Genomic DNA, 19,648 nt, shown 5'->3' with positions numbered 1-19,648 from the left:
GAAGGGGCAGGCGGAGGGGGGCAGTGGAGGGGTGAAGGGGCAGGCGGGCGGAGGGGGCAGGCAGGGAGAACACCACTGTGTTCAGATCTGCCGAGTAACAGGCCCCACATGGGCTGTATGTGCACAACTTACAGCAACTGGGCAGGGGGTCCAATCTCTCGCCCAGGGTCACAGAATGGTCGGGAATGAGCTTCGACCTGTGAGCAAGCAGCCTCCCGCCCTGCGGAGAGCTGGCCTTACCGGGGCGCCACCAAGATCCACACACAGGGTTCTGTCCTGGGAAGGGCTGGCCCAGGTGCTCTCCCGCTCGCTTCTACACCCTACTTGGCTCCCCACATTCAGGGTAAAGTTCCAAATCCTCAGCCAGCGGGAATAAAGTCCAAACGTCCCAGCACCCGGCTCCGACCAGCCCAGTCTGCTCCCCTGGACTCCAGCCAGGAGAGGCCACACGTTCAGCCTGCCCTTTTCCCCCTACGCCTGGAGCCACTCCCACTGCTGCTCCCTCCATGGCCTTCCCTGCAAGGGCACCTGAAGGGACTCCACTGGGATGACACCTTCCTCAGGTGTAACCATTGGATTATCCTACACGCCAGCTGTAGTGGACCCTCACCGTCTCCAAGGAAATCATCAGCTCTCGAGGGGTAAGGGGGAGGGATAAACTGAAAGACTGGGATTGACACATACACACTACTATATGCAAAATAAATAATAACAACCTAATGTATACACAGAGAATTCTTCTGAATACTCTGTAATGACCTATATGGGAAAAGAATCTAAAAGAGAATGGATATATGTATGTATAACAGATTCACTTTGCTGTACGCCTGAAACTAACACGACATTGTAAATCAACTATACCCCAATAAGAATTAAAATAAATAAATCTATTATTAAAAAAAAAAAGCACATCAGCTCTCACACCTCCAGCCCTGCTCCCATCACCTGCAACAACCTTCTGTACCTTCTTGACCTAGCAAACGCCCACTCATCCTTCAGATCACCCCTCAGGCACCTCTGCTTCTGAAAAGCATTCCTAGGCCAACTGCGTCCCTCCTTCTGTGGTGTTCCCGTGACCCTCCACCTACCTATCGCTTGGCCCTCATTTGAAATATCCGGAGAGCTTAAAGTCCCTGCCTCCAAAGGCTCAGACTGCTGGGGAAGATGAGTGAACAGGGCTGGGGGAAGTACAGGGGGCTGGCAAAGCAGCTGGGGAGGGGGCGTCCCAGAGAGCTTCTGGGAGGGAGGGACAGCTAAGCTGAGACGTGAAGCATAACCGGGGAATTCAGGGAAACAGAGACCAGCGAGCAGAGTGCCTTCAAGACACTAGAGCTGGAGAGAAACGGGAAGCTAGGTCCTGACAGCCAGATCACAGAGGCCTCCCAAATGCGCCAGGAAGCCACCAGAAGGCTCCCATCTGGGCACAAGACACACTTTGAAAGGGATCACTCCTGCAGTGTTGAGAATGAACTGGGGATTCAGGGGGACAAAAGTGGCCACGGGAGAACGCCAACCGCCTGGAGCAGAGGTGGGGGCACTGGAGCAGAAGGGTCAAGGTTAACGGCCCAGTCTGTTACGGCTGTTGCGGGGTGGGGGGTATTTCCTGAGCTGTGGAACCTGGCGGGGAGAGGGAGGATTTGGAAATAAAAGATGCGCTTATGACAACGTACATCAGCCATTTCCTGGTCGGTCCCCCGCTAGCACTGGAGACCCTGAAGGTTTAGTGACAAACAAGTAACATGCTGCGCGCTCGTGATCCCCTACATCGTTTTGCTGACTCTGCACTGTATACTTATCTTCCTTTTGCAGACTAGCAACGGACGCTCAAAGCGGGAAACTCCCTTGCCAAGGTCACGGGAGCAAAAGATGGGGCGGCGATTCGACCCCACTCCAGGGCTGGGCTCCTGGCCGCTTCCCGACACTACCAGACACTGGGTGCCGCGCTCGACAGTTTACCACAACCACGGGAAAAGGGAGTAGTATGGCACTCAAGGGGAAACTGAGGCTCAGAGAGGGGCAGCCCCCCGGCCAAGGCCACGGAGCCAGAGAGGGGCGTCCCCGGCGGCGGTGGGAGACCCCGAGACGGACCAGCAGGGGCCGGGGCGGGAGCGGGTGACGCTGTGGCTGAGAAGGACTTCCAGGCGGGGAAGGGAGACGGGCCGGGGACAGGCCCGCAAGGTCACGACCGAGCCCCGGGCCAGCGGGCCGCCCGCGCGCGGGGCACGGATCCCCTAAGCTGGCCCCAGGCCGGGCCGGGCGGGGTCCTGCGCGGGGCCTGGGTGGGGGGCGAGGGGCCGGGGCACCGCGGCCGGCGAGGCCGGCGGGGTCGGCGCCGCCCTCACCTGGGCCGCGAGGAGGAGGAAGGCCGCCGCTAGCCGCGCCAGCGCCGCCGCCGCCGCCGCCGCCGCCGCCGCCATGTCGCCCGGTCCCAGCCTCAGGCGTCGGCAGATGTTTCCCAGCAACGTTCCGGCGCACCGCGCCACGCAGGCGCCCTGCGTCCGCCGCGCATGCGCGCAGGGCAGGGTACAAAGGCCGCGGCGGCGGCTCCTGCGCACAGCGACGCGGCCGGCAAGATGGCGGTGAGCGTGCGGCGAGGCTGGCGGGGTTGGCGCCGCTGGCGGGGTTGGCGGGGCTGGCGGGGCTGGCGGGGCTGGCGGGGCTGGCGGGGCTGGCGGGGCGGAGTCCGGCTGCGCTCCCCGCCTCACAGAGCTCTGTTGCCCCTGCAGGACAAAGAGAAGAAAAAGAAGGAGAGCATCTTGGATCTATCGAAGTACATCGACAAGACGATCCGAGTGAAGTTCCAGGGAGGCCGAGAAGGTGAGGTCCCTCCGCCCGCCCCCTCCACGGTCCACGAGGAGTAACGGGCGGCGGTACCGATAACGGATGCCTGGGCTGCGCTTTAAGCGCTAGGCTTGGACAACTCGTGCTGGCCCGACGGCGCCGGCAGGTAGGAACGGTTACACCCCTTTTGCAGGTGGGGAAACTGAGGCACGCAAAGGGTCCCCAACCTCACCGGAAGCTACAGTGGCTGGGATTCACGGCTCTGCTTCCTGTGGGTCCTGCCTCACTCAGGCGACTGTCCCAGCTCCTCACGGGTCGTCCTGCACCTGAGGGTTTCTCAGGCTCGGCGCTGCTCACGTTGGGGCCGCATTTTTCTCCGTTGGAGGCCGTCCTGCTCCCACCCACTCGGTGCCAGGAGCCGCCTAGTCGTGACGTCCCAGACATGGCCTAGTGTCCCCTGGGCGGCAGAATTGCCGCGGTTGCGAACCACGGCCCTATGGTCAGTTTCCACCAAGCTGCCTTAAGGGTTTGTTTAAAACAAATTTCGTCTCCTTGTTCACGGTTGTTCCAGGGTAACACGATGAACGTTTTGTACCTGAGTAATGCAGGGAGCTCTCGACTGCTCTGGGAAGCTTTCCCTGACCCCCACGCCTCCACCCCAGGTCAGGCCTCTGTTGTTATAAGTTCTTGGTAGCACTTGTCACAGTTTGCGGCTTTATGCTGTCACTGTGAGGCTTTAACTCTGAATTTGCTGTTGGAGTCTGGTGCGAAGACGGCAGGAAGGATGCTGCAGGGTTATGCAGGGAGCCCTGCCCATGGCACAGCCCCAGCTCACTGGCTGTGGGACTTCGGGCAAGTTGCTACCCTCTCTGAGCCTCAGTCTCATTTGTCAGAGGTTATTAACTCCACTTACTTCAGTAGTGGCACTGAGATTAAAGTGTTTAAAGCAGGTAACGTGTTTTTCTTTTTTAAAAAAATAAATTTATTTATTTGTTTATTTTTTGGCTGCACTGGGTCTTCGTTGCTGCACACGGGCTTTCTCTAGCTGCAGGGGCTGCTCTTCGTTGCCGTGCGTGGGCTTCTCATTGTGGTAGCTTCTCTTGTGGATCATGGGCTCTAGGCACACGGGCTTCAGTAGCTGTGGTGCACGTGCTCAGTAGTTGTGGCTTGCGGGCTCTTGAGCGCAGGCTCAGTAGTTGTGGCGCACAGGCTTAGTTGCTCCGTGGCATGTGGCATCTTCCTGGACCAGGGCTCAAACCCGTGTCCCCTGTATTGGCAGGTGGATTCTTAACCACTGCACCACCAGGGAAGCCACAGGTAACGTGTTTAACAGGGTTCCTGACACTTGGTGAGAGCCGGTCAACGTTTCACTTATTCAGCTGCTTCTGAACGTCAGTTTCTTTATTTTGTAAGACAGTGATCCAGACCTCTCCTTCCCTGAGATGTGGATGACTGGGCAGCCTCAGAGGGCTAAAAACACAGCGCCTGCCCGTCTAGGTACCCAATGCAGTGAGGATCGGAATCTTAACAAACACTTGGCACCGTGCTGGCTCTGGGATGTATGAAGAGATGGGGCTCTTGCTTCTCAAGGCGCTAGTGTTCGTTTTCTACGCTTAAACAACATACGTTTTTATCTCACAGCGCCTGTGGTTCCAGACTCTGGGTGCCTCAGGCTCAGGTCTCTGACGAGGTTGCAGTAAAGGAGTGTCTCTGAGAGCCTGTCATCTCAGGCCCAGGGTCCTCTTCCAAGCCTGGGGTCCCCGTTTTCCGCCAAGAGTTGGCCAGGGACCCCCTGGGCTCCTAGAGGCTGCTCACCGCCCCTGCCACGGACTCTGTCTACAGCACTGCACTTCACGTCTTCAAGACCAGCAGGAAAATCTCATTTTTGAAATTTCTTTTTTCAGAAAGGGCCCATCCCTTTAACGGCTCACCTATCAGGTCAGGCCCGCCCAGCATAGCCTCTCTTTAGATGTACTGAAAGTCTACCGACTCATGGACGTTAATGAGATCCACGAAGCTGTCTGAGCTATTGCAGCCTGAGCACAGACTGACGTCCCATCGTGGGTCCCGTCCCACACTGGGGTTTTGGGGGGGGGAACGCTGGCTCTGTCTGAGCATCCTGCCCGCCTGCTGCAGCACCCCTGTCCTGGTGAGGAGGGCAGACCCGTGGGTGCGGGCTCGCTGCCCGGCTGGGGCCAAGTGCCTGCACGTGTTACTGGATTTGTCACTCTCCATAACCCCGTTAGGTGGGTGCCTTCACGGTCTTTGTTCTGCAGGGGAGGGTAAGCAGAAGAGGAAGAGGGCCAGGGCGTCGCCCTCAGGCGGGGCTGGTGGACCTGTTCTGTAGGACACCACACAGGAAATATTTTCAGCTGCGCCGGCCAGATGGTCTCTTGTCGCGGCTACTCCACTCTGCCATTGCAGCAGGAAAGAAGCCACAGGCGACATTGAACAAATGAGCATGGCCGGGTGCCAGTTAAACTGTTTACAAAACAGGCGCAGGCGGACTTTGCCGACTGTGTTGTGGTGGCGATGGGTTTGGGGTCCGCTGTCACTGCTCCCCGTCCGGGAGCCCTTCCCTTGCTTCCCCCGTGGTCTCCCATCTGTCCCGTCCCTGGAGAGGCTGCTCCCACACCTGCATCCAGCTGGGGAGACCCCTCAGCGGCGGGGGCACCCCAATCTCACGTGCTGACACCCGGGCACAGCTCGCATCTGCCCAGGATGACCGTTGATCTTACGCCTGTCTGTCTCTCTTCTCTTCTCGGTGATTCCGACAAGCCAGTGGAATCCTGAAAGGGTTTGACCCGCTGCTCAACCTCGTGCTGGATGGCACCATCGAGTACATGAGAGGTGAGTGCAGCCCGTGGGGCTCGGAGGCGTCCTCACTGGGCCTTCCTTAGTGTTTGTTCCAAAGCTGCTCTGCCGCCGCCCAACCGCTGTGTGAACGTGGTGCCTTGCGGATCACGTGGCTGACAGATGTGTTGGATCTCCCGCGGTCCTGGCGAGGCTCAGTAGACCATCGTCTCAGGACTTGGTACTTTCCGGATCCAGTCCTCACAACACTGAGCCCCCGCTGGGGCTGAGGCGTGCCCAGTGGGGCTAGAAAGATGCTGCGCCCGCCGTGAGAGAGCCGGCTGCCCTGTGGCTCGTCCTGCCCCCTTATCTCCTGCCGTCCCTGTGTGTTAACCCCCGGCTGCTGACGGAGGGCCCCCTCCCCCTTATTCCCTGTCCCCCCAGGTCCCCAGACCCTTCGCATGGTGGTCAGGCCAGCCCTTGCCCATCAGCCAGCAAGTTCTCCAGCTCAGTCTGACCGTAGCATGAAGGGGACCGCAAGGCCTAGGAGAGAGGGGGTGTCTTTTCTGGGAACTGTCGACGTTGAGACACACGTTAGTCTAATGAAGAGTTAATGGAGCCACACAGAAGTGTCAAAGGGCCCCCAGGGAGAGGCCCTCTTTGTGGGGAAGCGACCCCGTGGGGCCTCTTGCTTTGCCCTCGTCTTCCCTCTTCGCACTGAGTCTGCCCAGAGTCCCCCCCCTGCTGGGATCCTGGCCTGGCCTCCTTGGGCGGATGACTCTGGAAAAGGACAGCCTCACCTCGTGGGGCTGCAGGGGAAAGCAAGGGAGCTGGGGTGTGCCACGCGCTTAGACGGCCCGGGGGAAGAGCCCTGGAGGCAGGGCTGCTGGCCCTGCGCCAGAGGCCGCTCCCACCTGGGCCCGGGCTCGCTACTTGGCTGAGTCTGCGCCCTCTTCTCACCCCCAGAATGGCCCTGGGACAGAGGCCCTGACGCGTGCACACGGTTCCGGGAGGGAGGGGCAGGCTTGGCCAGCGGTCATCCTGCAGGGTCTGGGAGTGGGGAGCCACACCCCAAGTCGGGCCTCCCCAGCTCGCCATCGTGCAGTAACAGTAATGGAGGCCTCGCCGCCGTGACCTCAGGAGAGCTTTCCTCGGCGTGCCGTCACTTCCCCGGGTCCCTCGCCCCACTGTGAACAGCCCGTTGGCACGGGGGTGAATGGTGGCCCCGCAGGGCTTCCGAGATTCTGCAGATGGGGCTTTTCTCTGCCGCCCATCTGAGAACTCGGTCTCCGCTGTCCCCTGGGCTGTGTCCTCATTGTAGAAGGAGGACAGGCTGCACGCGGCTATTTCCAGAGCTCTTCCTGAGCCTCGTGGTCCGTCTCGGGGAGAGGCTGCCAGCTGGCTTGGGAGTGGGGCCCTTCGCCTGCCCTCCCCACCCCCCACCGCGGGCCCATCTCCGGTCCTCCTGGGCCTCTGAGCCCGCACCGCCTCATTGCCGCCCCTCTTCCTCTGCAGACCCTGACGACCAGTACAAGCTCACGGAGGACACCCGGCAGCTGGGCCTGGTGGTGTGCAGGGGCACCTCCGTGGTGCTCATCTGCCCGCAGGACGGCATGGAAGCCATCCCCAACCCCTTCATCCAGCAGCAAGACGCCTAGCGGCCGGGGCCGCCCCTCCCCCAGGACTCGGGCCACCCGTGGGAACGGAACTTTCCTTTTTGTATTGCTTATGTTTTTGTTTTCTTTATAAAATTGCAAACCTCAAGTGTCCAGGAGCCCTGGACTCTGGCTTTCAGCCTTGGTGTTCTGGCAAGACCTGGGCCCCAGGGATGCGGTCCATCCAGCAGAGTTTGCGCGCCATCTGGGGTCCAGGCCCAGGGCTGGGGGGCTCGGAGGTGACTGAGCGTGCACGGTCCAGGTGAGGGCACGGGACGTGGAGGCTGGAGCCTTTGCAGAGCCCCCCTGGGGCCACAGCCCATGCAGACCCCCCAGCCAGCCTTCTCAGAGGCAGGCCCTGTCACTTCAGTGCCTCTGTACGCCGGCCTGAGTGGTCCCCCAAAGCCGGGTCCTTCTGTGTCACATCCCCGCACAGCCGTGACCTCACAAAGAACAAACTGGATGGAGCCTTGCTGTCCGCCCGGTCCCACGACCTCCTAGCCCAACCTGCTTCCCGCCTCAGCTCGGAGGACGAGCCCACCCCTGCCCCTCAGCTGGCGACTCCATGGGCCATGATCCTGAACGTCCCCATGCCCGCCCTCAGGAAGCAGGGCTTTCTCCTGGCCCCGTTTCCTAAACCCAGTGTCCTCGTTAGGATCCTGCCTCCATGGCACCGTCTGCTGAGAGCAGGCATGTGTCTGCTATTTGTAGGAGTGCTGGGCATGTGAGGACGAGCGGGGCCAGGAGTGAGTGGGAGTTGTCCTGGCGGGAACTGTAGACCAGGGCCCCTCCACCAACGGCTGGCGACACACAGGAACCCACCGCACAAGGGGACCCGGCTGGATGGCCCCCACGCTACCTGTCCGTCGTTGCCACCAGATAAACTGAAAGCAGCTGGCTTATCGCGGGGATCTGAGCTCTGCTGTGGCCCTGCTGCCGGGGATTAGTCGTGGGGCCGCGTCGCCAAGCCCCGTGTGCTCATCCCTCCCGGCCCGCTTCCCTGCCAGCTGGCGGCCCTGCCTCATGCAGCTCCTCATCAGAGGCCTCAGCCCCAGCAGCTGGGCAGCAGGGGCGCCTGGGCTAGCTGGGGTCACAGTCCCGGGGAAGGCTGTGCCAGAGAACATCCAACCCGACGCGTCCTGCTCTTGGGGGCAATTCCCGTGCCCATTCAACAGCCGGGGGACTGCGACTCCGGCGGGGGGGGGGACACACGGTGGAGGGACCGAGAACCTGGGCACCAGTGCCTCTGTTCTCTCCACACACCCAGCCTGCCCTATCTGAGGCTGAGATACAAAGGCTGAGACCCAGATCTTGGGGTCAGAAGGCCCAGGGGTCCGGACCCCAGGGTGGGGTGGGGTGAGGGAGCAGTGAGGGCTGGAGGCTAATCAGACCTCGTTAGAGCCCCGGGGCAGCCAGGGGCCAGGACAGATGGACAAGGACACCTGGCTTTCCAGCTCCCAGCTTTGGTTGCACAGAAAGCAAGGCTTGTCTCGGGAGCCTCTCTGCTCCATCATTACAGCCCTCAAAGGCTTCAGACCACTCTCCACCCACCCCTCACCTCTCAGCCAATGAGTGCAAAAGTTCTCTGTGACCACAAAGTCAGGTCCTTCTACCACTTGCTGTGTGGCTGAGGGTAAGTGTCCCAACCTCTCTGAGGTCCCATTCCTTCTCTCTTAAGCTCAGAAAAAGTCATCCAGTATCCACTCTGTGGCCGGGCACTGGGCTGCTGTTGGACGGGGAGTTGGTTAAGAGCACAGATCTTTGTGTTCAAGTCTGAGGCTGAGAACAAGATGCTCCGGGGGCCCAAGAGAGGGAGACCCTGACCTCCTGGGGGCTCAGGCAGAACTCCCCAGAAAGGGGCGTAAGATGAGCTTGTTCCACTGAACCGTATCCACCCTACAGAGCCACTATGACCTCGTTTGTAAAAGACCGTAAATAACCTAGCTGCCCATCACTGGGGGATCTGCTGGAGAAACTCAGGTTCCTCTGGCCACATATCAATACAAAGCAACTTTTCACAGAGAGGTAGATACATCTCTTTGTGCAGCCACTAATTCCCTGCAGCTTCCCTCGCAGAAGGGGGAGTCTGTTTCTCCACCCCTTGGAATCTGAGGGCTTGGTTTAATGGTAAGAATACGGCAGGAGTGACGTGGCATTCAGAGCTTAGTTTGCCAAGGAGCCCTGCGGCTCCTACCTTTGTCCTCTTGGAACACTGCCCAGAGGTGGCCGTGTGTCTGAGGCCTCCTGAGTTAGCCCAGGTGACACTGAGCCCAGCAGAGGAACTTTGCTGCCAACCCACAGAATCATGAGGAATAATAAATTTTTATGCCCCTGCGTTGGGGGATGTTTGTTACGCAGTGACAGGTCACTGAGACTTGCTGACATACAAGTGTAGCATGTGCGTGGTGTAACACCATTTCTTTAAGATGATCCTTATTAAGAAGATCTTATGTTTCTATGATTTTAAATATATTGAGAAGGATCTAGAAAGATCCTGCTGACCCAGGATTGAAGATGGTGATGAAAGGGGGATGTTAGCCTATCCTTAACATTTTAATATTTCACGAGGAGAAATTTAATGTTTTACAGAGTGTTATATTGAAATTTTAATATTTTACAAGGAGCCTGAGAAAGAGAAGGCCAGAGGCAGATAGGGAGACGCAGGGCAAGACCGAGGGAGACTAGGAAAGGCAGACACAGAGGTGGAGACTAGAGAAGGAAGAGGGAGAAAAGAGCCGGTGACACTGATCCCGCCCCCTCTGCCCCCTGGCCCCCGTATAAATCCCTGGCATCCCCAGCCGGCCTGCCCGCCAGCCAGCCCACCATGCCGTCCGGAGGCTCCCCGCTGACCCCTGCCCAGTTCCCACCCTTTCAGCTCCCTGCCCACGGTCAGCGCGGGCCTTGGAACACCGGGCGGGGGCTGCGGCCATTGGACGCGGGGCGGGGGGGGTGGTGGCGGGCCGGTCCTGCTCCACGTGCCCATGGTCACCACAGCCACAGCTTCCAGGTGCTGTCTGCCAAGGCCCCGCTCCGGGAGACGTCACCAGAGGCCCCGGCAGGCCCCACCTTGAGCCCAGACCAGGCTCCCACCCCACGGCAGATTCCAGAGTCTTCTGAAGGTGGACAGGATCTTGACATTGCTGATGGTCAGCCCTGCCCCTCCCCACAGCTGCCTTGTCCCCAGAACAGCTTTAGCAACAGGCTGGGCTGACGTACACCTTCTGGTTCACTCAGCCCCCCACCCCAAACCCTTTCCTTATCCCCATCCACAGATGAGGACGCTAAGGCCCAGAGAGGCTGAGCAACGTGTACTGGGTCACACAGCCGGGATCCTAACTCAGGGGGCGGGCTGCCCCCCACATCCCTCCTGTGCTCTGAAAGCTGTCTCGTGGGTGAGAAACAGGCCCAAAGCTAGGTGGGTGGGAAGCAAACAGGGGAAGGAACCGCCTGCCCACCTGGCCCCAGGAGCTGGGAGGAAACAGCTTCCCCCGTTCTCACGGCCAGGTCTGGTCCTGCCACCCACAGACCTGGGGAGCCCTCATCTCCACCCTGGAGCACCAGTGATGCTGCAGAGCCCTGCAGCCCCCCATGGCTGGCCAGTGAGGCAGGAGAGGAATCCAGTTCCGCCTGGACTCAGACGTGGATGTGGATGTAAAAGGAAGAAGCTTTTGTTGACTTTGCAAATGGGGTGGGGGGGAGGGGTCTTGGATCCCTGGGGCTGTTGGATTGTGACGCCCCGGGGGTCTGGCCCTCCTGCTTCTCGCTTCCTCCCCAGCTCCAAGCCCGAAGCCCTCACTGTCCGCAGGAATAGTGCCTCCCACCCCGCCCCATCCGCTCCATCAGACCGAGAGCTTCTTGGCTCTGACGTGCAAAATATGTCCTCCGCTGAAAAGCGCATGTCTTTTCATGCTCTCTGCCTGTGTTCAGGGCCCAGGTCAGCTCCTTGACCCACCCCGTCCCGTCCCCAAGCCATGCTGACTGGAGCCTGCAGGGGTCAGGACTCACCCAGGAATGAAGAGCCCAGAGGGAAAACAACATTCCTGGCTGAGGGGGCTGACCAGGAGCCTGGGATCCAGGCGGGTATGCCTTTGGGCCCCACCCTGTCGCTAATTCCTGAGTTCTCTTTCCCCACCTCTGCGCCGCCCCCGCCCCCGCCCGTCTCCCCCAAAGCACCAGATCCACACCCACTGCGTGTCTTAGAGGAACCCCAAATTAATGTGCCCCAAGCTGATGCTCCCCCTTCCGCCTGCCACCTCCCCAGCCTTCCTCATCCCAGGATCCATCCCCACAAGTCCCCTGCTTGCCCAGGCCCCAAACCTTGGGGTCACCCTTGACACCGCCCCCCCACCCCCGCCCGCCCCATGCATCCCATCCGTCAGCAAGTACTGACAACTCTACTTCAGAACTTATCCCGAAGCTTTGAAGGGACAAATAACACCAATCCAACGTCGGACACCAGAGGAGGAAGGAATATTCCCCACCTGTTATATGAGGGCAGTGTAAGCAAAACCTGTCAAAAACATTGCAGAAAAAGAAAACCACAGACCAACATCCCTCACGAATACAGATGCAAGGACCCCTCACCAAACATCACCAGATTGGATCCAAAGGATTGCACATCGTGACCACCAGGTGGTCATGGCCAGGAACGCAAGGTGGGTTTAACACTGGAAAATCCATCTACGTGATTCACCACGTCGACAGAATAAAGGAGGAAAAAACCCATGACCACGTCATAGCTGCAGAAGAGGCATCTGACAAAGTTCAACACCCATTCAGGTTAAAATCGTGGCAACTAGAAATAGAAGGGAATTTCCTCAACCTGCTAAAGGCCATCTGTGAAAAAAATGACGGCTAACATCACCGTAAACGGTGAAAAAACGAACGCTTTCCCCATAAGACCTGGCAAGGCTGGCAAGACAAGGACGCCCACGGTCACCTTGGGCATTGTACTTGAGAGCCTGAACGGTGAGATAGGACAGGAAAACCAAATCAACGGTGAGTGTTGGGAAAGAAAAACTAAGATGGGCCCTATTTGCAAAATCGGAAGCTGCTGCAAGGTTTACTTGCTGAATGACAGTTACCTGCTGAAAGTACCTGCTGTGATTCAGGCCCCAGCACCCCTCAGCTGGATCAAAATGGTACCTGCCCCAAGGCTGGAGCACTGTGGGGTCCCCGGGCTGAGGCCAGATTGGTCAATTTGTCAGTTCAACCAAAAGAGAGCGGGGTTTTGGTGAGCTCCATGGGGTGCACGTAGGGAGGCCCCGAGGGCACTGTTTCTCCAGTCGTACCAGGGACCTACACTTATTTGGGACTCTGGGACTTGCCGACTAGGGCCTGCCTTGCACAAGAGGCTAGTGTCAGTTCGAGGCCCCCCACTTGACCACACAGAATGGCTGCAGAGGCCCCAACGCCACGTCTGGGCATGTGGGCTTTGCCCACACCGGGCCCTTTGCCGGCAGACCTCTCCCACCCTCTGGGACCCTCAGAGCTTGTCCTGTGATGTTTGCCTTACAGTCTGGCTTTGGGCCCCTTTTTGTGGCGGGAGCCGCATTTGGGGACCAGCATCCCCATGCACAGCCTGGGAAAATGCTGACTCAGTAAATAACACCAGCTAACCAACCACTCGAGGCTGTTTACCGTGGATGGGGCAGACAGACTTGTGAATCATACAGTCCTGTGTCATCCTCCCAAGCCTCGAGGGACTGCTTGCTATGATTCCCACATTACACATGAGGTTCCTGGGGCTCAGAGAGCTTAGGTCATTAGTCAAGGTCATCCTGAGGGGACCCGGCACAGCCCCAGGGGCCTGGAGCCCAAGGCCTCAATCCCTCTGCTCTCTGGCCTGCCAGAAATCCAGGACTCTGCTCCCGTTACAGAGGGAAAGCCACTTGTCTGAAGCCACACCTGAGGCTCCCAGGCCATGTGACCCCCTCCCTCCCCTGGCCCCGACCGCCAGTCCTGCACATCTCGCCGGAGAACGAAGGAGAGAAGAGCTTTTAATTTTAGAAATAGTTACTGCCACCTAAGGGTTCCTGCTGGCTTTCCCAGGCATGAGGACGCAGAACGGGGAGAGCCATGGCCCTGCGACACTCCCACCCAGAGGGACACACGGGGGCTACGGAAGCCCCCTGGGCTGGCAGCCACCTCCAGGCCCCCTGCCCCTGCCACAGCTCCCCCATCTGGAGCCACCCTCTCCTCCCAGGGGGTCTGTCTCCACGGCAACATCCCCATCACAGGTGGTCGTAACCTTGGCAACCAGGTACCGCTGCCCCACCACCTGGGAGGCTGGGATCCCTGGACGCAGCCCCTTCCCATGTCCCCCTCAGCCCCCACGGCAGCATCCCACTGGGGATGCTGGGCCGGGAGAGGCCACCCAGAAGCTGAGCCCACCTCCCTCCCCTTGCTAAATGCAACAGAACCGCAATGACGATGTGTACATTCTAGCCGGTTGCTGAGGACCTACTGTGTGCTCCTGGGCTCCCTCTTGGCACAGAGAGCAGGTTGATGCTGACCATGGACAGAGAGAAGACAGTGGTTTCAGGCAGCCGTAGATGCTTCCCTACTCAGACCCCCAGAACCTCCACCTCCGGGGCCAAAACCTACAGCCCTCAACGTCACTGGACTATTGGTTCATTCAGCCAGTCCTTACTGGACGCCGACTCCGTGTCTGCTGGAGCTGCGGCCGAGAAGAAGGCAGGGCCCACGATACACAGGATAAATCAGTAAATTACACAGTGTCTTAATTGGAGAGAGTGCCGAGGAGGCAGAGAGGGGACAGAAGGAGGCAAAGGGTGGAGCCATGAGTCAGGAAGGGGTGAGCCAGGCTGATGGCTGGGGGAAGGCACTGCAGGCAGAGGGGACAGCTGTTCAAAGGTCCTGAAGCAGGCAGTGTCCGAGACCTCATCCTGCCCTTCAGCCAGGCTTCCTTCCGGAGCAATGAATGCAAGCTGGGCAGAGCCACTGAGCGCCCTGGTGTCCCCCTGTGGACGCTGAGGACAGTGATGTCCCCCTCCATCATTGAGTGGGGTCTCTGCAGCCCTAGAAAACAGGTACTGTTTGGGTCCCCACTTTACAGATGTGGAAACTGAGGCTGCAGGGGAGTGTCCCACAGTTCCACAGGCAGGAAGTAGGTTCGAACCCTGACCACTGCATTGGTTACCCCCTTCTCCCTGCAGGACTCATCTCAAGCACCCTCTCCTTGGAAAAGCGTCTCTGACCCCCAGCCTAGGCTGGGTACCGGGTATCATCTGCTGAGTTTTCCGCCACCCCCTGTTGTGATAGTCTCACAAAATCTGCTCCCCCAGGCCCATGGCGAGCCCTCCCCCCCGGCCACGTCTCCTCCCTCCGGCCCGGCGCTTGACCTGGTACACAGACCTACTGGCACACAGTAGGAAAGTGCTTGCTTTCCTAGAGCCCTGGGTGGCAGGTATCAGAGCCTCATTTTACAGAGGGAGACAGAAGCTCAGAGCTGGGAAGCGACTGCCCTGAGGTCACACAGCCTCTGCAGCAGTGTCTCCTCTATGCGGGCGCTGGGCTGTGTCTCCTCTATGCGGGCGCTGGGGATGGGGAACCACAAGGGAGGGGAGCCCACGTCCTCCTCCTGGAACTCTGTTGGCCAGGAAAGGGATCTGCCCCCTCGTCCCATCGGGACCTGGCCTACGGCCTCCTGGGATGCGGTTTCCGGGCCTCCGGCCAACACGACAGTCTGGGAATGGAGCCTGCTCGAATCACAGTTGGCTGAGCTGATGCCAGGCCACCATGGAAGCAGCTGGGAGGGCGCAGCGGGCAGGGAAGGCTGGTGGGGGTGGGATCATGAGAGGTTACACGCCTAGCCCCCTGGGCAGCCAGGCCCACCTTGAGCCCCTCTCTTGGGACAAATGGTATCTCTGAGCCTCGACTTGCTGATCTGTGAAATGGGAATAATAAGTGTCCGCCTGTAACCATGACCCTGCAGCAAGCACAAGAGGGCCCGTGTTTGGAACGGAGCCCAGCATAGAGTAAGTGCTCAGTAATCTCGCTAATTAATCGTGTATTAGCATGACGGTGGGGGGGGGGAGGGTGCCCCCACCCCGTCCTCTGCCCCTGCACCTCCCACACTGCAGTAATGTCCTGCCTCTCACCCTGGACTCCACAGCGTGAGCTCCCTAAACAGGGCCGATGCTGGGCAGGCTCTGTCCTGGGGGGGTCAGGACACTCCACTCCTGATTCCATTTCTGCCCTGGCTTGCACAATATCCCAACCTGGGAGTCAGGGTAGGGACACTTCACCCCAACCTTTAGTGATTCTAGGACATCTGCTCCAACAAGACGCCTTTCATCAGATGAGGCAGGCCTCCCTCCTAACTTGAGGTTCCCAAGCTTGGGGGTGCCCACGGCTCCCCAGACCACCACAGTAAAAGTAAAAGGGTCATTCTTTCCACAAACATCCATTGAGCACAGCATTGAGCTGCAGCATAAACAAGCGATTACAAACTGGCCAACAAAGGATGCAGGGGAAGGCATTCCAGGCAGAGGGAACGGCGAAGGCCAAGGCCCTGAGACTGGCAGGAGCCTGGCATGTTTGAAAAGGGGCAAGGGGGCCTCACTGGGAAGGAGTGAGGCGGCCGGCGGGAGGAAGGCATGGGTAGGGAAGATCCAGAAACACACACCGAGTTTAGCCATGAATCTGAGGGCAACAGGGAGCCGTAGTTGGTTCTAGAGGCCAGTGGTTAAGCATCCTCCGGGGCCCACGTGAGGAATGGGCCTGGAGCGCTGGCCGGATCGGAAGAGGCTGGGGCAGGTATCCAGGTGCCGGGTGGCGGAGGCCTGGAGTGGGGTCAGCGAGGAGAGGCCAGATCCCAGAGGGTCACAGATGGGGAGCCCTGCGTTCCCTGCACCGCAGCCTCTGCAGGCCCACCAAAGCCATGGCCACAGGGGTGGCCCTCACTCGCGCCACCGCCTCGGGTGCGCACCGAGCAGCAGGCGCTCCCGGGTCCTGGACGCCCTGCCCTTCCCCCGCCCGCCGCCCTGGCGCCAAGTCCCGGCACCTGCGCGCACGTGTCCTCGCGCCCCGCAGCCCCGCACACCTGCCTGCGGTCGGGTCACCGCGCACCCCAGCCGACGGGCCGCGCGCACGTCCGAGCGCAGTCCCACGCGCCCCCGCACCGCGCGCCGTGGAGGGCGGCGGCGGGCACGCGCCGGCGGCGGCGCGCACGGTGGACCCGGGAGGTGGCGGCTGCTCTTGTCGGCTCCGGGCGGCCCCCGCGCCGCAGCCCGCGCCCTGTCCGCGGCGGAGCCGCCCAGGTGAGTGGCCGCGCCGGACCCCGAGACCCCGCTGCGCCTGCCCTCCGCAGCCCGCCCCCCCCGAGCCCCCACCCTCGCCCGGGGACCACTCTCACTGAGCGCCCCTTCCGGGCTCATCGCTCCTCGCCAGGCCCCCAGCGCTCCCCCTGGAAACTTTGGGGGGCCACTCCCCATGCTGGGGTCCCCCGTTCCTCCCCTGGGGCGCCGAGGAGCAGGGAGGCAGATGGGCTTCTCTCTGGGGCAGTGGGTACGCCTGGGGGGATGCGCCCCCTTCCATGAGGGGAAGGAAGGGGGACTGGCTGGGTCTGGGGGTGGACGACGGTCGGGATGGTAGCGTCAGCCCCAAGCCTTCCTGCCCTCCCCTCCAGCGGGGTCTGGTCCAGCCTAGGGGGTGCCGAGCTGCCAGGAAGGAGAAGGAAGCGTTTGGGGTCCACACCAGGACCTGCTGCATCCCTGGGGCTGGGGACAGCTCAGCTGGGTGGGAGGGATTTGGGAGCACAGAGCCGAGCCCCCTGCACTGAGGGCCCGTGTCCAAGCAGCAGCAAGGATGGGGTCGGGGGAGCTTCTCTCCATCCCGTGAGGTTGGGCATAGGTGCCCCCCAGGGCCTCTGGGGCCAGGCCTGGGAGGCCACTGAGCCCCATTCAACAAGTTCGGGGGGGGGGACAGCACCTTATGCCTTGCCTGATCTGGGTGCAGGAAAGGACCCGGTCCTTATTTTTGAGACTGCCTTATGACTGGTTTTTTCAACACACGCCCCAGGCACTGACAACACAGGCACCCCGGCCCCCCAGTTCTGAGGAATCAGAACTTCTGGGGTTTGTGCCCCAGAACCTGCATTTTTAACAAGCAGTGCCTGGTGAATCCATGTTTGTACAGAGATGGTTGCTGGTGGGGGCATGGGGAGGGGGTGTCTGCTGCAGCATGGCAGCAGCAGAGGGACCATCTGGGGCTCAATGGGGGAACTTTCAGGCACAGCAGGGCTCTGAAACCTGGAGCAACCCAGGAGGGCTCCCTGGAGGAGGTGTGGAGGCTGGGAAGGCTATGGTGTGTGAGTGCCCAGAGGTGGAGGACACAGGGTCTCTGTGGATGAGACTGGTGAAACCAGGTGCAGGCAAGCGGGGAGAGGTCTGGGGCCGTCGGGCTGCGGGCATACTGCCTTGCCCATTCCCCACTGAGCTGGAGTGGCAGCCATCTGAGACAGGATCTGAGCTGGAAGACCCCGTGGGCCCACCCCATAGGCTTCCCCCGCAGATGCAGCTCCTCCGCTTTACCTGGATGGCGTGGGGAGATGGGAAGGGGACGCCCAACCGTGGGACGAGGGCTCAGTAGGGCTAAAGCCAGCTGTCCTCGGCCTGCTTCTCTGTTCCCCGTCCCACCCGGTGACTTCCGGCAAAGCACAGCCCCTCTCTGAGCTCCAGGTTTGAGATGGACATCAACACGGGATGTAATAAATGGAGGTGCGTTGCACCCCCGGCACGGGGCTGCCATGAGATAGGTGCTCTGAGACCGTGGGGCAGCCATGATCGTCCTCACTGGTACCCCAGCAGCTCCGCCTTGCACCTGCTCGGCCTCAGTGTGATCATCTGTAGAATGGAGGTGGCTGCGCCTAGCCACCCCCGCGTGATGCCTGGGATCCGAAGGTGCCTTGCTGAGTGGGAATTACAAAGCAGATCTTAGGCGTCAACTTGATTTCTCTTCCCACAGTGCTGTCATTCTTGGGCTCCCCTGAGTCACCACCTAGTCACCAGGTAGGGAGCCTCTTGGAGAACTCTCCAAGCAAAGCTGGTCCTGGGTGGGCCCGGGTGAGCCGCCCACCACCCTATGTCAATCCTGGGCCTCTTAAGAGGGCCGTCCATCCACCCTCCAGTAGGGCTCTGGGATTCCGTGGAAGGGAGCTGGCATCAGACCCGGGTTCAGATGTTGACTCTCAAGCGGAGCGCTGCCAGGAGAGCTGGGGACCACTCTCACCCTCAGTCTCCTTTTCTCCGAGTGGGTGTCGTTATTCTCCCCCCTCGGGGCTCGGCCGGGCTCGTGGCTGAGCGGCCGTGCTATACAGCGGGCATTCAAAACGTGGTTCCAGGTCTAGAGGCCTCCCCTGCAGAGGGCGGTCCACAGCCCCCCTGCACAGGCTGGCAAGGAAAGTGGGTCGGGAGGCCCCCAGCCCCCGGAAGGTTTAACAGGGACTAAAGGCAGCTGGAGGCTAATTAGCGCTTAATGAATTGTCATGGATCAAAGTCCCGGGAGGGCCCGGATCTAGGCCGGAGGATGCACCAATCCTGAGGGGTCGGCAGTGCGTCCCCAAAAGCAGGCCTCAGGGGGCCGGGCGCTGAGTCGGTCTAGCCGCTGGAAGAGGGAACGCTTTGAGGACCTGCCAGCCGCACTGCCCTTGCTCCCTCTGGCCCCAGTTGTGGCCCCAGGGACAGAGGGGCTGGCTGCAACCATCTATTCCCCCCACCCCTGCCCTCCTGGTGGGTTCAGCTGCTGCCTGCAGGAGGGGCCTGGCTCAGCCTTGCTCAAGGGCGTGTTCAGCATCCCCCAGCCTGAGAGGGGTCGAGAGGATGAGTCCCATGTGGCCTGTCGGGGGCAAAAGCTGGCTCAAGATAGAAGGGATGGGAGGGGGAGGGACCCTGGCCAGGAGGGAAGGAGGAAGCTAGCCACCTGGCCAGGACCCCTGGGGCTGGGCTGCCTCTGCTCCAGGGGAGGGGCCCCGGCAACCCCAGCCCCCTCAGCTTAAGAACTTCCTGGTAAATTTGGGTAAAGGACAGCTTGGGGCGAAGGGGAGGAGGGGTCTCCATTTCCCAGGTCCTGCCTGGACGGACAGATTTCGGGCTCCTCCCCCCGGGGTAGGTCCCTGCACTGCAGTTGAGGCTGATGGCAGACCCTGAGGGGAGCTCGGCCCCCTCCACCTTCCAGCCCGCAGAGCAAGCGCACAGCTCTGGGGAGGCCTCCACCCACCTCCTCTTCAAATCTGCAAAGACCCTGCGTGAGTCTCCTGAGGTTGCTACCACAAATCACCACAAACCTAGTGCTGAAACCACACACATTGATTCTCTGACAGTCCTGGGGGTCAGGAGTCCGACTGGGGTCTCACGGGGCTGAATCTAGGTGTGGGCAGGGCTGGTCCTTCCGGAGGC

The 19,648-nt window shown here is 60.5% G+C and overlaps 2 protein-coding genes across 10 annotated transcripts in view; one reads left to right on the top strand and one right to left on the bottom strand.

Moving 5' to 3' along the window:
* SPPL2B (signal peptide peptidase like 2B) overlaps positions 1-19,648 on the bottom strand; it is a 55,885-nt gene that overhangs the window by 14,070 nt on the left and 22,167 nt on the right. For 2 of the 9 annotated variants that reach the window (XM_027085685.1, XM_027085686.1), the window contains exon 1: positions 2,343-2,473. The exons of 6 other annotated variants lie outside the window; for them this stretch is intronic. In XM_027085685.1, coding sequence (XP_026941486.1) covers positions 2,343-2,417 — 75 coding nt within the window. In that variant the 5' untranslated portion in view covers positions 2,418-2,473. Of the gene's footprint in view, positions 1-2,342; positions 2,475-19,648 lie in introns of those variants that run through there. One more of the 9 variants, XM_027085678.1, reaches the window with a different exon arrangement.
* Positions 2,559-7,356, top strand: LSM7 (LSM7 homolog, U6 small nuclear RNA and mRNA degradation associated). Its single transcript, XM_027085689.1, has 4 exons — positions 2,559-2,579; positions 2,727-2,817; positions 5,560-5,631; positions 7,090-7,356. The coding sequence occupies exons 1-4, from the start codon at positions 2,574-2,576 to the stop codon at positions 7,230-7,232; spliced, it is 312 nt and encodes a 103-aa protein (XP_026941490.1). The 5' UTR covers positions 2,559-2,573; the 3' UTR covers positions 7,233-7,356.

This window comes from Aethalodelphis obliquidens, unplaced genomic scaffold (genome assembly GCF_003676395.1).
Source record: "Aethalodelphis obliquidens isolate GAN/ISIS:26980383/991018 unplaced genomic scaffold, ASM367639v1 scaffold53, whole genome shotgun sequence".
Lineage (NCBI taxonomy): Eukaryota > Metazoa > Chordata > Mammalia > Artiodactyla > Delphinidae > Aethalodelphis > Aethalodelphis obliquidens.
The sequence above is the reverse complement of the archived record's forward strand: the minus strand, read 5'-3'. Positions and strand labels throughout refer to the sequence as shown.

Bases quoted from the DNA above. Each gene is read 5' to 3' on its own strand.
- LSM7 (XM_027085689.1), top strand. The intron at 2,818-5,559 runs GTGAGGTCCCTC...GATTCCGACAAG, and splicing joins GTTCCAGGGAGGCCGAGAAG to CCAGTGGAATCCTGAAAGGG. The intron at 5,632-7,089 runs GTGAGTGCAGCC...CTTCCTCTGCAG, and splicing joins CACCATCGAGTACATGAGAG to ACCCTGACGACCAGTACAAG.